The sequence below is a fragment of the Empidonax traillii genome, unplaced genomic scaffold, assembly GCF_003031625.1.
Source record: "Empidonax traillii isolate 1590-97213 ecotype Southwest subspecies unplaced genomic scaffold, ASM303162v1 scaffold225:size1387458, whole genome shotgun sequence".
In the NCBI taxonomy this organism is placed as follows: Eukaryota; Metazoa; Chordata; class Aves; order Passeriformes; family Tyrannidae; genus Empidonax; species Empidonax traillii.
This window is the reverse complement of record NW_020955418.1, coordinates 804,481-821,637: the sequence shown is the minus strand read 5'-3', so window position 1 is coordinate 821,637 and position 17,157 is coordinate 804,481. Positions and strand designations below refer to the sequence as shown.

The following is a 17,157-nucleotide window of genomic DNA, read 5'->3' as shown; positions in this document are numbered from 1 at the left end:
ATACACAAGTGCACTGCTAATAATGCAGCAAGACCTGCTTGTATGTAAATAGAGACTGACTGAAGTTTGTACGTTCTTTTAACAAAAGCCTATTCTTGTAACAAATAACTGCTGAGGACATATCAAAGCTATAAAAATAGGTCTTGAGATTGCACAAACTTTTCATATTACATTATCAGCGTACAAAACAAATACAAACCAACCAGCAACTGACTCTGCTCTGTATTTTGTTTCTGGGTTTATGCTTTTGCTGTGAATAAGAAAACGGATATACTGGATGCTAAAGGAAAAGCCAACTTACTGCAACTGAAACAATTTGCCATGAAAAAGTAAGGATTCTGCCTAAAGAGCTATGCATACAAGCTCTAGAAGACAACCAAGCACTTATATTTCACAAACATCACTAAAACATGCTAAGACAGCTCAGGCTAAACTATAGGTACAGGTGTCATGAAAACTCAAACTTAATTCTCATGGTATTTTTGAACCAGATAGTTTTTCCTTTTTTACTTCTCCACCCACTTCAGCACATACACAACACATAGTACAAGATACTGACAAAGCAACAGATGCCATGCTTGTACATCCAGTATTAAAAACCAGGCACACTGTAACAGGTGTCTAAAGCCTTATTAACACCGTTTCACCAGAAACACACTGATTACTTGCATGAGTCGCTGTACTAACATTTTGGTGCAGGACATTCAGCAGAACTTGCACATGCACTATGAAGCACGCCCGTGAGGATCTGCACCAGTACCACCACACCACAGACTAAACAACCCTGCTTGCAGAAGCGTGCTATCTGCTAGAAGAACACAGCCTTTCTAAACTTAGCTTTCGTTATTTTCATTGTTGCTTCTGTATGGCTTACCACTTCCAATTCTTGTTTTCATTCTTCTTTTTAAAAAAAAAAAGGGTGGATGTTCAAGGACAGGTTCGGTGGGGTTTGAGCAACCTGGGCTGGTGGAAGGTGTCCCATGGCAGGGGGATTGGAAGGAGATGATCTTTAACTCATAGAACACGTTCTATGATTCTATGATTTTGCATTTTAAGCATACATCTTCCTCAGCTGTTCTCAAAGCACTGACGACTGTTCAGAAGTAAATGGCATTACTATCATTTGCCCATTCTTAGTGATTGTATTTACAAATCAATGAATAAGAATGAACAGAAATTCAAGACACTGAGGATAAAAGCATTTTCCCCACAAGTTCATTTTCCTTGGAAAACAAACAGACAACAAGTCTCTTCTGGTAAAAGACTTAAAAAGCCAAAAAGCTGTATTTAAACTAAAATTAAGTGGTCATAAGCTAGTACCATGACCAAAGTAGCATTCCCATCCTCCTGGGCCCAGATGCTTGTTTCTGCCCCAAGTTTCCATCTCTTTTGCTGCCATAGTTACTCATGAAGTGATACAAACAGCCACGTTGGGGAATAAATCTGGATGAAAACTAACTCATTCTTGAGGCCAAATTTTGGAGCACGTGTTACCCTATCAGGTTTACCATGAAGCTGACACAGCCACAAACTGGGAAAAGGGACACCAACTCAGTGAGCATTCAGGGACTGCTGCTTCTTGTGGTGACATCACCACAGTCTTCAAACTACAGTTTGGAGTAAGAATTGCAAACATTACAGAAACATTACCGTGACAGGAAATTAAGAGGTTAATTACAAAACCAACAAGCCTAAGACTGAAATTCATGTAGAAATGGATGATCCCTCAGTAAGTCATACAGACATAAGCTGTTTATAACATAAAATAACGAAAGCTAGTTTGCTTCTGAGAGCCAGGTAGGGTCAGTGGATACCCTTGAGACTGCCACTTGGAAAGCAGAACCAGATTCTGCTCGTGGCCAGTATGAAATGCCAAACAATGCAACCTAAGCTTACAACAAAGCTCACAGATTCTCAACTGAGAGAGACTATAGGTGAGACTTCATCATTAAAGGAGGACACCAGCAGCAACAGCAGAAAGTTTCTGGACTTCTGTTTACATGAACTGTGATGGAATCACGTAAGTATCTTTAGTTGTGTAAAAGAGGGAAGCGCTAATTGGTAGCTAAAATAAAATATTAACTGGGAGTCTGTAAGGCAGATGCATCACTGCTTTACGTAAGACAGATGATCAAAGTATATAAAAGACTAGAACAAATGAACTCCATAAAAAGTAGCATCAGAAAACTGAAATCGAGATCTGAGAGCAAGACTGGAAAAAGTCTCATTTGGAGTCTCATTACCTAGCTTGGTAAGAAAATGGCTATTCAATTGTTTTGCAAAGTGAGGGAACAGTACAGTATTGTACAGATTTAGAGGCTAAGGCTTACATCTCCAGATCACAAGAACAGTTCCACAGGACTTAGCACACCCTTGTTCATTCCCATTCCTAGACTGCCAATGTAGTTTGCTTTAATTAAGATCCCACTCTGGAAATTTAGATGAAGCTAGAGTTCTATGCAAGAGGCAACACTGTGCATACCTCACTCCCTTGAGTATTGTATTAAGAAATTACAGAATAAAAACTACATACGTTACTTCTGGTTCTCTGATTGATCAGTTACAAATGAGGGCTGCAGTAAGCAGTTAAAATGGCTTAATTTAAATCTCTTAGGTGCCCCATCTATAGCCAGAATTTTTGACACACATTACGTATTTATTTTTAAATTAACTGGACATTTTAATAGAGATGCAGATATAATCTACTGCAGTTAATAGTCTCCTTCCTACCATGCTTCCTAATCAACACCTTGGAACTGCTCCCCATACTTACAACCATTACTCATCTACTGTTACCATCTCCAATCGCTCATATCACTGTCCACAATGTTCCATTTGACGCCAAACAAAACAAAGCAAAAGAGTTTAAAAGGAGAATACAAATAAATAGAGGCTCTTAGACTACAAAAGACAACATGAAATTCAGAAAGAAAACTGAAGAAATAAACAACAACAGAAAATATCTGAAAAGCAACATGACAATTGGTTAGCACTTTTAACGAGGATTTAAAAATAATTATTTCACATATGTATAATACAGCTGTAGTAGAACTTAGAGGACTTCTTGTGTCAGATACTGTACAAATACCAAGACAGCTTCTGTTTGAATGACATTTCAATCTTATTACTTTTATTGGCCTTATGCTCACTTCCCTTTTCCTCATCTGTTACCATCAATTGTTGCATTACCCTATCACACCACACTGATCAAAAAGCACCTTCACTCTTCATCTGCTCTGCAGCACCAACCTCCATACCCAGTTCTTATTTCGTAATAAAATTGTTTTTCACACCTTCTTCACTGTGTTCGTAATGCCCTAAAAAGCTGGCCATGAACTTTGCAAAATTAACATGTTATGCACCTTCAAGACAGTTACCTCCCCAAATACATCAAAGAATTTATTGATCTAGGTCATCAGTGTGACAAAACCAGTGCTGTTCTCGCTCACAGACTGCCACAACAAGCCATGCCATATCCATGCCCTAAGCTAAAGTGCTGTGCTTCTTTAGAGAAGAAGAATTTTTGTGATTGCCCTGCAACTCTAAGAACTGCAAGATCAGATTCCAGGAGCAGCACCATCAAGTGCTACAGTAGCACAAAAAATAAATCTCCTGGAGCAGGTTTTTAGTAAAGGTTTTTGATGATTTAGAGTAAGTCATGCTCAGTAGAGAAAACAAGCAAGAATGCTGTAGACTTACTCATATTATATAGTAGTACATGGACTAAATACTTTTAGCTGAGTTTATTAAAAAAAAATTAAATATAAGTAGTAAAGGCTACTACCAATGAGAACTCCAAACAAACATTACTAAAGTATCAATTGACACTTATGAAAGTTGGAAGCTGTACTTCAGCTTGTAGATAGATATCTGGGTTGCCCCAGGTAGGCTAGGATTTATTTAAACACTACTATAACATACAGAACAGATGATTTTGCAGCACTAAGGGGTTTTAGCTAATTGACCTATTAGTTACATGCTGGTGTTCTACAGATATGGTCTTCCTGAACTCTGTTCCCATTACCAGATGCCACATAAAGGGGGGGGGGGGGAAGTACCTGAAGTAAGCCAGGTGAAGCACAACTCATAGTGAAAAAGAACTAATAAATCCTATCAGACACAAGCTGGTTTCTACAGTCCTACTTCTATTTCTCTGCAATAAATTCCCCAATTTACTTATTACAGAAAATTGTATTAGTTTGAATGCAGTGTAACACTGAACTGTAAGACATTCATCCTGCATCTCATCAAAGATCACCTGGATCTGGAAAGAGGGTCTAGAGATACACACATCCAGGGAGGTTCCACATGTTGACTCCTGGTCATTACGAACCTAGCTAGATTTGGCTTTGGTTCTGTGCACAGTATTTCCCAGCATCTATACTATCTTATACAATGAAAAAAATTACCACCTCAGCTGATTATGCAGTTAATGTTTCATAAAGTGACACTAAAAAGGTCATAAGGATGAAGCAAGGACAAGGCAGTATGTATTATCATTAACTGAAAAAAAGTACTCTCCATTTTTTAAGCACTCTCAGCAGGCAACTTCGTAAGTCTTAGCTACGTACATCTCACAAATAAACATTTAAACAACAAAACCTTGAAAAAAATTACTCAAAGGTGTAGGATTCCCCTGATTGGTCTACTGAATTAAAAATCACTAAAACTGGACAAATACCTAAGTAAAGTGTTAGAGGAGCTATGTAAAATGACATACACACGGACACTTTTTGAAATCTACCACTTCAAAAAAGGTAGCTTCCAAACTAAGCAGGCAGAAACCTATTTCAAGAAGAGATGAACATCACTAGCATATCACAGTAAGAACTTCTCCTTAACTGCCAGCCCCAGGGCAATTTTTTTAAAAGGTTCCTAAAATTAAAAAAAAAAAAAAAACAAACCTCAACACAAAAGGCATTTCTAAAATTGATAGTAAAATATTACTTGAAACGCTAATGTCTATAATTTCAATCAAAAAAATAATTAGATCTTCACAGTGTGACAAAAGTAGCTATGGACGTAAGTTTTTCATAGCAAAGAAATCTACCACAGGTAACTTTTGTGAACAGAAATAACAACAAACTCATAAATGCCCCTACAAAGCAGCAGCAGTGAGAGGTTATTCTTTTCAACATATCTCTATACAGTACTGTAAGCAAAACAAAAAAGTTTAAATACTGCTTATGACTTACAGAAGGCTTGTGGAAACGGAGAAAATGAAAGAAACAAACTGCAGCAAAACAAAGAAAAGACTAAGATCCTGAATTTCATCCAAAGAGCTACCAAATCTTTCTTTTCCCTCAATATCTATTTTCACAACAGGACACAAGCATCTGCAACATGCTTGTACCCAGAACAGGGACATTCAGTCCTGACTAGAACCTTGAAGTAGAACCAGCCAATATACTACAGCACATTGGAAAGAAGTACTGCTTTGGTAGTCCCACACAGCCAACACAATCGGTGTGTCAGGATTAAAGCACACACTCTACCAAAAGCAGTGAAAGATGAATTAAGGTGATTTAGCAAAGATTTCATTAGCACTTCAAGACCTTCCCAGATGAGATTCTATCTGCCCCAGTAGAGTTCAAAGCATGGTATCCCTTGTGCTTCAACAGATTCATAGGTCAGATGGATTGCAAGAAGCATCAGCTTCTTACTCATCAACTCCTTTCCACAGGGTGACAAATTCCCAGACACCTATTCAGAACATTACCCTTTATTTTTATTACTATTCATCAACATGCAAACCTTAAGAATAACTTTCTGTTTCAAGACTGATATGACATCCATGAAAAGACCACACTGAAGGGGGTACATTGGTCTGCTGCACACCCTAAAATCGGGCTAAAAATTACATGAAAGTCTGTAAATCCATACAGCTAAAACCACAACACCTTTAAAGGTAAGAACACGGTCAAACCACGATTTTCCAAACACTAACTTTTTGTCACATTAAAAATGAGATGATGTTATGATATTTATTCCATACACTGATTTGCGGGCAATAAATACCACCGTAAATACCACTCTCTTAAACAACCAAATATAAGACTGCAACTTCTCAAGAAGGAATCAAGTTATACAAAGCCGTAAAACATGAAAATATGTTTTGATACCAAAGACATCCCTTCACTGAAAGAAAGATGGTGTGAGACAGTATTTCACGCAATAGTTAATAATGCACTCAATGCTTACCCATCTCTTCCCTTACTGACAATTTTAACTTCGAAATAGTATATGCCACAGGCTGCAGGTATAGGATGTGTAGCTCGAACAGAAGCAGCATCTTTTGGAGTTTTTCCATGACCTGAAAAACAACGACATTCAAAACTCAACAAAAATGTATATAAGATAACTGCAGAAGGTATGCAAGTATGACTCAAAGGTTTGCACGCCAACTACTCAAAACAAAGGGCTTATGTAATGTAATGAGCAAAAAATACATGATAATCTTCTAATCAGTCTCATTTTTATGCTGGAAAATTTTCTTCCAATATTAAGTTTTCATTGAAAGCACCTGTATTGCAACTACGCATGCTGTGAGAAATTCTGGATATAGTATTCCATAAGGTCCAACAATTATTTTAAAGGAAACCAGAAAAAAGTTTCATCACTGTAAATTACATACTGGACAAAAGCCCTCCTGGATTTGGAAGAATGGTATATTTCTCAGATGCACAGGTCTTACTCATTTTTATAGACTGGTTTAAACAATCTAATTATAGATTAAACACGAGAGTTTAATCTAATACTTAGTGCTTCTGACTCTACAAGTTATTTAAGACACTTTAATTCTAATGTCCTTCAGAATAAACATCAGTCATTACACAGAACATACTACTCGTCATCGATTTCCACATTTTGAATGTTATTTCAGGACAGCATTAAATGTTTCAGCCTGCAGCTGAGCTCATGCAGCTCCTACTACTTCTTCTTTCAAGGCTCACAACGTATTAGCTCTGCCACAAGAAGAATGCCCAGTGCCAGCTCTTGTCTACTCTCAGGATTTTCAGCCTTTAGGCTGGAGAGCCACTTGCACTCTCCTATCACTAACTCTTCTGAATGTGCCACCCTCTTCAAAGCCCTTTGTTCCAAAGGACACGTCAAAGAAGGCTTTTGACTGTATGACTTGTTACAGCAACAACCTATTCAAGCAAGCTCAGCGTCTCCCAGGTGAAGATCACGCAGGGCATCATCTAAATGGTTTTAAAAAGCAAGTTGGAAAGTATTTTGGATCCTGGCAAGAGATAAGGTAACTCAGTAAGATGGCAACCAGGAACAGACTGTCATTGCCATAAGAGTAATTCACACAGATCCCATGCCTCTCCATGTGGATCTGTGTCACGATGGAAAGCGCTGCCTGTTTTGAGTGTGCTGTACAAATCACTTGTGCTGCAGCACTCCAGCTGTCATCTCCAGTCCAGACAAGGAGGCCTACTGCACCTGCATAGCAATTGATCTGCATATGCAAAAAACCCTACAAACAAACATGCTCCTTCCACTGGCATTATCACTGAATTACTACTGTTTAGGCTCAGATTAATCCTGTCTGAGGTGCAGCAAGTCAGGTCACACAGCAAAGAAGAAACTGCCGGAGAATGACAGCATAGGCAGCCAGACAGATCAGGCCCAGCTGGCCTGCAGTACTGAACCTCTAAACACAGAGGGTCAGGTACTACCCTGCACTGCACCTCCAAGCACAGAGGTCAGGCAGTAACCTGTACAGACCCTCTAAGCACAGCGATCTACAGTGTAAGTGCTCATAAAGCAGTCAGTGCTTATCAGCCTGCAGAGCCAGCACCAACCAGCTCCTAACAAACGGCATACGTTCAGCCAGGGAGAACTCTCGCCATGGCTGCACCTGCAATCAAAACTTTATTAGCACACACGAATTCTTCACTCACTGAGATTAGGTTTAACCTAGAGAGTTTTTCTGATGTAAAGGAGTTCACCCCAGTGTGCTACATTACTTTTCTGGGTGCAAATCCAATGTCCACTTCAATGTGTCGTTAGTATTACTAAATATTTTGTACAAGAATCCTTCGGTCGCCTCACAGGTTTTACAACGTTAAGCTTATTGCATACCTTCTGCCTGTTGATTTCTGAAGTCTCACATGAGGAAAAACCAGTCACTTACTCCTCCCTACACAAGACAGTGTACATGTTTTATTGCTCACTACTTTTCAGCTATTTCCTCAGGCTGCGACAACCAAGATAATAATTAAGTACGTGATCTTAGAGCTTCCATGGGTTTGCTTGGTTTTCAAGTGCTGGCAGCTCACTATTTAGCTAGTATAAATTACATTATTATTCCTAAGCATGCAGAAATCCTTCAGCTAAAAGGCCAGAACATTAAACTCCTAAGATATCCCTTAAATTCAGATAGGTCTGATTAAATGATGCATTAGTTAGAGGAAGGTAGGGGGAATGAAAAATACTTTCCTTTTAAATATCCTTAGGTTTTTATTTTAAAATAGACTGCAAAGAAGTTCCCTTGGTTACTCTATGCACTTGACAATCTGTGTAGTTTCAGTCTGAGTCACTCTCCTTATTTGGCAAAGTCTTCCACATAGAAAAAACTAAAGTAGTAGGAACTAGCCAAATATTATTGAAAATGTACATCTATTACCCAGTAGACTTTGCTTTGTGAAATCACAATCTAAGTGTTTGGAAACAATACCTATTTAAAGTATTCTTAGTACGTCTTCCTGAAACTCCCCTTCTCTCACCCCATTCCCAATTCAGGCAGCTATTTGCAAGGACATACCAGGAACCAGATTGATTAGCTGATCGGGCTTTAAGAAACCTACCAGATTTTTTTAAGCAGCAGATCAGTTCCCTGATCCAGTTCACAACACAGCCACACACAGCTGTCACACTGCAAATAAGAGGTCAACATAGGGGCAGAAGTAACAGGATACCTCACCAGTATTGCCAAACACTTCATGTGGTGAAGCAACATGCTTGGGGAAGTCAGTGCCCAGAACTACTTTCATCCCATTAAAACAGAAGATACCCTAAATTTAGAACTGCTGTCCTTTTAATATAATCTCCTGTGAATCCCATTTTACTACTTGAATATGCCGCTTATATTTGTAGTTACGTACAATTATTATGTCTAACAGAAAATTCAATATCATCTAGCAGTTAAGTACTTTCAGATATTCCAATCTCCACATCATTTAAACATGGAAGTTGAGACTTTCACTACCACCAAGCTACCCTGGATTATGTGAGGAGTCAAGAGACACTAGTTATCAGCCAGCTTTAAAACAAGAAAAGGCTCTTTACGGAACGGGTAGTTGAACAGCAAAATTTCTTATCAAATGATACTACAGATGTTTGTTTATGAGGACACTGGACACTAGAAAAGAAGTTAACTGAGACACTGCCTTGAGCTCAGGATGTCCCTCAGCTTAAAATGGCTGGAAAGCGAGACGGGAAACACACATACACCCATATATGCCCAAGATGTTTTTAGATTTTTTCACAGGCACTCCCTTATGACCACCGTCACCAATGGGACTCTGAGCTGAGTCTGGCCCATTAGCTTGATGCTTTAAACTGCTGCCACATTATTTGGTAACCTGAATCCTCACTTCCTTGCCTGTGAATAAAAAAAAAGGAGTTCAACACGCAACTCTGAACTTCTGATTCTGAGGTTCCAAACACCTGAAGCAGATCACATGAATACTGCCCTATGTTTACTCAAAACAGACCTTTCATAGTTACAAGATATAGTTTGAGTATTTAAAAGAACGCTTTTAAAGTCTGTCTTAACACTAAAAATTAATAATGTTCAGCATTAAAAAAAGAACTCTGCAAACAGATGCATTGAGGCAGAAAGGGGAAAACAGGTCTACACAGCTCAAAATTTACACTGCAAACCAGATCATAGCTAAGTTCAGTTACCAGAACTGTTGTCATTTGGGCTTTCATTAGAAGTGTTTAACAACCATGAACTGACCATGCTTTATTTCATTTTTTAAGCATTCACACTGATGATTTTTAGTAAAACTAGTATCACCGGTCCTGTAGCAAAATTACATTGAAATTAATCTAAATTTAAATTCCATTTATTTGGAAAAGAGCTAATTCAGACGAAAACGTGTTTGGAGAAGCCATTTCTGCTTTCAAAAAAGATAACATTTGAATCTAAATGTAAGTGTATAATGCCTATGCACCAAATAGTCCAAAAGAAGTTTATGGGAGTGCCTACCTAGACAAAAGTAAGCATGTTTATCCAGTTTAAATCCTTAAATGAAGTTTACATAAGCTGAACTGCAGTTATTTCCAACAGGTGGTTCAATGACTTGCTCACACTGCCAAAAATAAAATAATCAAGGCCTAATCTTCTGTTGAATTCATTAGGAAAGTTTCACTGAGACAAGAATGGAACAGGCTGCCCAGGGAAATGGTTGAGTCACCATCCCTGAAGGTATTTACAAAACCTGTAGATGTGGCACCTGGGGACACGGTTTAGTGGTGGACTCAGCAATGCTGAGTTTGTGGTTGGACTGAATGATCCTAGAGCTCTTTTCCAACCTAAATGATTCTATGATTCTAAGAAGAAAAAAAAAAAAAGACACAGATTACTAATTTTAACTTTTCCCCCAGTTTAAAAAAGCAAGGTGTCCAAAGCAGGCGAACCGTACTGAATGTACCATGTTTTCTGCCAGAAAAATTGACACCATTCTTGTATCACTGAGTGACAACAAAGAACTATTGCTGTGGAATCCTCCTCAGTTCTTTATAGAAAACGTAATGCATAGTTTGCACTGAAAAGTAATTTATTTTTGTTTTTTAGTTTGGCACTATAGACAGTTCAAAGGCAACTGCAGTGTAAATAAATGTCTGGCTAAGATTTCCTGGCCTGTGATACATTAGAAAAAGTTCACACAATGGCAGCTTACTCAAAATTGCACAACTTTCCTCAGCCTTTCTTGGACAATTGTCACATGCCTAACTTTAATGAAGTTACTATAGGACTTTCCATGATTTTACCTAATTCTGTACATAGTTTCTTCCACGGTTTCAATCTGCATTGAGTCTGTGTTTTTGTCTCCTTACACTCCATAGCATAGATCACTATCTGCTGGAAACCTAACTTGTCTGTCTAGTGGAACGTTCATATTACATACAGTATTTATGAAATCCCTGTTTTTCAACAAGACCCATGTGTTAATTCTGAATATTTTAGAAATACATAGGAATATTTTTAAAGATATCTCACCTTAACAACTATGCATTTTATGTGGTCCCTGCTTCACATGCAGCGTACAATTACACTTTCTTTTCCACTTACCTACAGCTCAGAGCTGCAAATATTATCATTAAGGGAAATGACAAGGGTTTTTTCTAGTATTGTTTTTCATTGTCTCGCTTACACAGATATACCATGAACAACAGTCACCAGGACAGTGTTAGCCCTCTGTCAGCTTGCACAGCTAATTGGCAGCAACACAAAAATGTATGTCTGTCCATCTGAAAAACAAAAATACTCTAGGTATAATCTTTCATATATTACAGTATCACTGATGCCACTGTATATGTATTTCACATCCAGATTTTGACCGAGTTTCCTAACCAAGAATCAGAATTTGTAAAAGTGTAACAGAACAGCTCACTATGGAGAGAAATCGACTTGTTCTGGTAAACAACAAGGCAGTCAATGCATTTTCCCTTCAAACACCTCACCATGTAAGTTTCCTTTCCTTTTCTAAATAACACTGTGATTCTGAGAGAGAACAAAAAAGAGCACTGACCCTTGAGTTTTGTTGACCTCCAACAAAAATTAAAGAGCTGCTATTCCAATCCTAAACTACATTCCTTTTTTTTTTTTTAAACCTCCACCACCTGATCAATGCCTGGTTTTCCAGCAGTTTTCATTTTTAAGCACTCTGTAGGATGCTTGCAAAAATCTTCAGGTCCAGAAATGCAGTACACACAGCTGTAATGGTACAAAGAGACATCTACTGCTGTTGAAGTTTCCATACAAGTTGTCCACTGGTAAGCAAGGAAATGAATCTTCAAAAATTAGACAGAGAGGACCATCATTCCTCTCACGAACCAATGAAACAAAAATATCACTGCTCACAATACATCAGCACATTAAAATTATGAAGTTAATTATACGAAAAATGACTTTGAAAGCTTTTGCTCTGATTGTTCCTCCCCAACCATTTTTTTTTCAGTGGTAACTATCCCAGCACCTACAGAGTGAAAGGAAAGCACTGATGTTACTGCTTTCTGCCCCCTGTCAGTCACAGACAGGAGGAAATTACTCCAGAAAAACAGTTCTGAAGACAGAAATCTACAGAGGCAGAAAAGAAAATTTAAGTGTACAAGGTACCTATAGTACAGTAATAGAAAACAGTAAGAACTGCTTTAAGATACTGGCTTCTTTGGACAGATCTGTCTTCCTTCAGTATTTTGCTCAAGAACACAACAGATCTTTATCCCTGCTCAATACGTGATTCAAATTTCCTTTCAATAAAAACATCCATCCTTCTTCCACTACTACTTAGATAACTTCAGAAGCACTGAAAGTGCCAATATTCCACAAGAAGACGAGTTCTTTTAAGCCCTCTATTTACAACTGACTTATAGAAACAATATTTGACAATGCTAAGCACATTGTTACTTGCCATCTTCCCTTACTCTCCTCACTGAACCTCTCATTTTCTTCCCTTTAATTGTATTCTCAGGGCTGAAGGATCCAGGAAGGAGAAAAGGCAGCAAATGCTTTAGTGGGTTTCCCCCCTAGTTCTCAGGTAGGAATGCTCTGATACCATTCATTGCTTAGCCCAGTTAGCAACTCCAGGTGCCAAGCCGGTAACATAAATATGGAGTTGCCCTAACAGCCACCTTCATTAAATTACCAGGAAGAAAAGATAGGCCACTTAAGAAGCGATTCACTCCCATCTGCACTTAGGAAAAAGCAAAGCACAGACATGTTATACTGACACCTCTCCTCCTCACAGTCCTCTGGGCTAACCTAGGAACTCTTCAACCTCCATCACTTACCATTATTTAAGAACTAGAGTAAAGGTATTTTCTTGTTCTAACCTTCTAACTGTGCATTATGTCTTCTGGTGGAGCATCCACACTATTTCCTACGTTACCTATACTTCAGAAACATGCTGAGCCTCCTGTAATTTTTTTGAGGTAATGTATTTCCTTTTTTTTTTTTTAACATTATGGCAAAGGAGGTGAGGAAAAACAGGGATATCACAGGGAAAGCTTAAAAATTCACTTCTGCAATTACCCTGTCAGATCAGAGAGGTTCCACGTCTAAATTCTAGCTCATAAGCAAAAGGAGTTGGCCAAAACAAAGCAAACCAGCAGAAGGACTTGATGGCCATAAAGCTATGATCATCTCAGAAGAAAAAAACAAAACCAAAACCAAAAACCCCGCTGCTACTAAGCACCAGAAAATACAAAATGCTTCTAAAAATACAAGGTCATAAAACACTGAACAAAAGCCAGGAAATTCAGAGTTGAGTATTAAATTACACATCCTTAAATCACTTGGTGCCTCCCAGAAACCTGCTCTACAGTCATCAGACTCCTTTATTATCCTTGTATGGTGCATCAAACTTAGCATTTTTAACCAAGTATTTTGTATGTAATAAAAAAAACTTCTCTATTAAAAAAAAATAAAAAGTGTTCCAAAGTACATTTAATCCTTTCATGGCAGCCAAATCCTGCCATGTGTTTGTGTTGCCGTTTTCCTTCTCCGATTAAACAGTAACATGTTTATCAAGATTTCCCTTGAATTTCTCCACTGTAAACTCTGAGAAAGGGTAATTGCACGGGTGTTTTTTCCCCTCCCACTACGTTCATTTGATTACAGACTGACAAAAGATCCAGTTTTTCACAGCCAACTCAGAAGTGGTTTGGAATCCACAACACTTCTACTTCAGGACTTTGGGCCTAGAACACCAGATGTGTCTGTGTTTTTTCAGGTCAGAGTGTACACTTACGTTTCCAGCTTTTATGACATTTCATAACAACCAACACAAGTTTTTCTTCTGTTGCCTCTCGCTAATTTTTTTACACAAAAGCATACTCTGGGGCTTCTACCTTTTATTTGAAAACCTGTAACTAACTGTGAAACGTCTAGCAGAAAGTTATAAAGTCACCTTTATTAACTTAAGCCCTATTGTCATTCCTTCCCTCAAATCACTCTGTGCAATAGTTAGGCAAGACTGTTACCAGTGACTTTTTTAAAGCCATTTTTTTCACAGTTTAAAAATAAACCATGTTTTTCTCCGTGCTCTCCCCTCCCGTCATTTCCGTGTTCAATAGCTTAACGCTTGCTGCTCTTAACTCCGTTTAACCCTTGCTCTTCTCGAGAGGGGAGGAAGAAGAAAAAAAAAAAAAAAAAAAAAAAAAAAGGCAGCCACTTCTTTTTCTTCTCGCCCATTACCATAAACAGGACACGTCATGCCGAGCGTCCTTTATTCTCCTGCCTCAGACCCAAACGTACTGGCGATACCTGAATCCACGGAGGAAGTCTCGGAGTTTACATAATGCCCACTCCAGAAGCATAAGGAGGCGGGGGCGGCCCCTTGTGTGTGTGTCCCCCCGCCTTTCCCCGCACGGCGACAGAAATGGGGTGAGGGGAAAGGAGAGAAAAATAAAGCTGAAATAAGAGGAAAAAAAAAAAAAAAAAGACCCTTCTCTCCACGCTGCGGGGGGAGGTGTGTGTGGGGGGAGAATTTACGGGATCGGAAAACAGGGAAGAAAGAGGGAGAGGAGCGTGTGTTATTTCCTGTTATTGTTACTCCTGTGCCCACTGCCCGATGGAGAGATGGCGGAGGGGGACACAGACAGGGGGTGTCGCGGCGGCCCGGGCCGCCCCTCCTCACCTTTGTAGTGCACCCGCAGGTTGTTCTGCGAGAGGCCGATGTAACTGAATTTGTCCTTCGGGCTCCAGGAGCGGGGCAGCGGCGTCTCCTGCTCGTCCACGGCCGGGTAGAGCCTCTTCAGCCGACGCTTCAGCTCCTTCTCCTGCTCGTTCAGGGCCGGGTCCCCGTGCGGGAAGGGCGCCGGGGCGCTGGTGCCGCTGCCCGCCGGCAGGCCCAGCACCGCGCCGGCCCCGCCGCCCCCCGCGCCCGCGGGGCCGCTGCCGCCGCTGCTCCCGGCGGCGGTGGCGGGTGGTGGCGGCGCCGCGGTGGCCGGAGGCGGCGGCGGCGGCGGGTGGAGCAGGAGCGCGGCGGCCGGAGCGGGGCCGGGGCTGGCGGCGGCCGACGGGGGGATCCCCGGCGCCGGAGGGGGCACGGCGGCCGCCAAGGGGAGCTGCGGCGGCGGCGGCGGCTGTTGCTGCTGCCCGGACATCCCGGCTCCGGCCTCCTCCTGCTGCTCCTCCGCCGCCACCTCCCGCGGCGGTCGCGACTGTCACCGGACGGGCCCGGGGGCGGAGCGACGGGCAGGCCCGGGGCGCTGCGGAGCGCGGGTCACCCCCACAACCGGGGCGCCTCGGAGGAAGACGGGGGGCGGGGAGGGGCTGGCGATGACGGCGACCGGTGGAGGTGCCCGATGGGAGGGAGCGGGGGGCGTCGCGGGGCGCGGCGGGGTCGGGGCAGAGGCGAGGAGAGCGGCGGCGGCGGGCGGAAGCGGCGGGCGGATGGGGAGCTGGCGGCGGGGCTGGCTCGGTCCCCCCGCCCCTCCTCCGGTCGGGGGCGCGCCCGGCGCGCACACGCTCCGTCCGGCCCCCAGCGCGCCCCCGAGTCAGCAGAGCCCGCGGCCTGGCCCCGCCCCCCCCGAGCGCGCGCGCGACGGGGCGGGGCCGGGAGGCGGGGCGTCCGCCCCTCGGCGGGCGCGAGGCGCTGAGGGAAGGGACAGGGGAGGGACAGGGGGAGCGGGAGGAGGGTTGGGTTGGTCCCGCGGATCGGGTCGTGTTGGAGCGATCGGTGTGGTTCAAAGCTTTTCTTTAGGGTTTTCTGGCGTGAGCCGGACCTGTCGCGAGGTTTTTCCCCAGGAGGAAGTCTGACCGACCCCCCGGGGATAGTGGGGAAAAGGACATTGACCCTCGGTGGGCTGATAAAGGGTGTTACCACCGAGGGTCAGTCAAATGGGGACTGTCCCCTCGTTACGGAATCATCGTCGAGTCATAAAATATGCTGAGCTGGAAGGGGCCCAACAGGATCATCGAGTCCAAGTCCTGGCCCTGCACAGGCTGCCCCAAGAATCACACCATGTGCCTGAGAGCATTGTCCAAATGTTTCTCTAATTCCGTCAAGCTTGGTGTTATGACCCTGGAGAGCCTATTCCAGTGCCCACTACTCTCTGGGTGAAAAACGTTTTCCCAATACCCAACATAAACTTCCCCCGACTCAGCTTCATGCCATTCATCGAGTCCTGTCACTGGTCATGAGATTATGATGATAATGTTTTTCCTCTTGGAATTGCCCTGGGAGCATCAAACCCGTTGAAAGTTTTTCTGGCGTTAAAGGGAGAAAGTCAAGCTGACCCTCAGAGGGCTAATGGAAAGAAAGACACTAACCCTCGTTGGGTCAATGACCAATTCAAAAGGAATAACCACCTGGGATGAGTCAAATGCAAACTGTCTACTCCTGATGAAATTAAACAGCAATAGTGCTGACCTTTCCCAGCCCTGTATGACCTAGGCTCATAACAGTTGGCATGACCAACAAGCAGTGACAGATTGAGTTACAATTCCTGCAAAGAATGTAAATTCCCCACATATATATATATATATGCACATCTCAGTCATACACTGTTGTTTCACTCTAATCATCCCAAGAACATCAGTTACCCTGCCTTCAGGGGCAGGTTGTAACATTAAATTGGAGAAGAACTGAAGGAGGCATCATGGGGGACTCTACCACCATCAGTGATGGCGATGGGGAAAACAGATGTTGATGGGCCAGTGCAGCACCTAGGAGGCTCTGCTGCCCACACCTTGAGTCCAGCCTCGCATGGGGATAAAGAGAAGTGCCACTGAGAGCATTCCCCAGAGGTAGGAAAGCTCGGGAATGACTCAGCTGAGGAGGGCAGGAGGAGCAGTGCAGTGTTCCTGGAGCAATTGCCGTAAAGGGAAAAAGAAGCTTCGCCTCAACGGGAGGAAGAACTTCTTTACATTGAGAATAGCAGAGCACTGGAACAGGCTGCCCAGGGAAGTTG

At 42.0% G+C, this 17,157-nt stretch overlaps 1 protein-coding gene across 1 annotated transcript in view; it reads right to left on the bottom strand.

Moving 5' to 3' along the window:
- RANBP9 (RAN binding protein 9) overlaps positions 1 to 15,348 on the bottom strand; it is a 39,770-nt gene extending 24,422 nt beyond the window's left edge. Inside the window, exons 1-2 of the mRNA XM_027887919.1 lie at positions 14,880 to 15,348; positions 6,202 to 6,313 (exon numbers count right to left, since the gene is read on the bottom strand). Of these exons, the coding sequence (XP_027743720.1) occupies positions 6,202 to 6,313; positions 14,880 to 15,348 (581 nt within the window). The remainder of the gene's footprint in view (positions 1 to 6,201; positions 6,314 to 14,879) is intronic.
- Between the last annotated feature and the right edge of the window lie 1,809 nt (positions 15,349 to 17,157).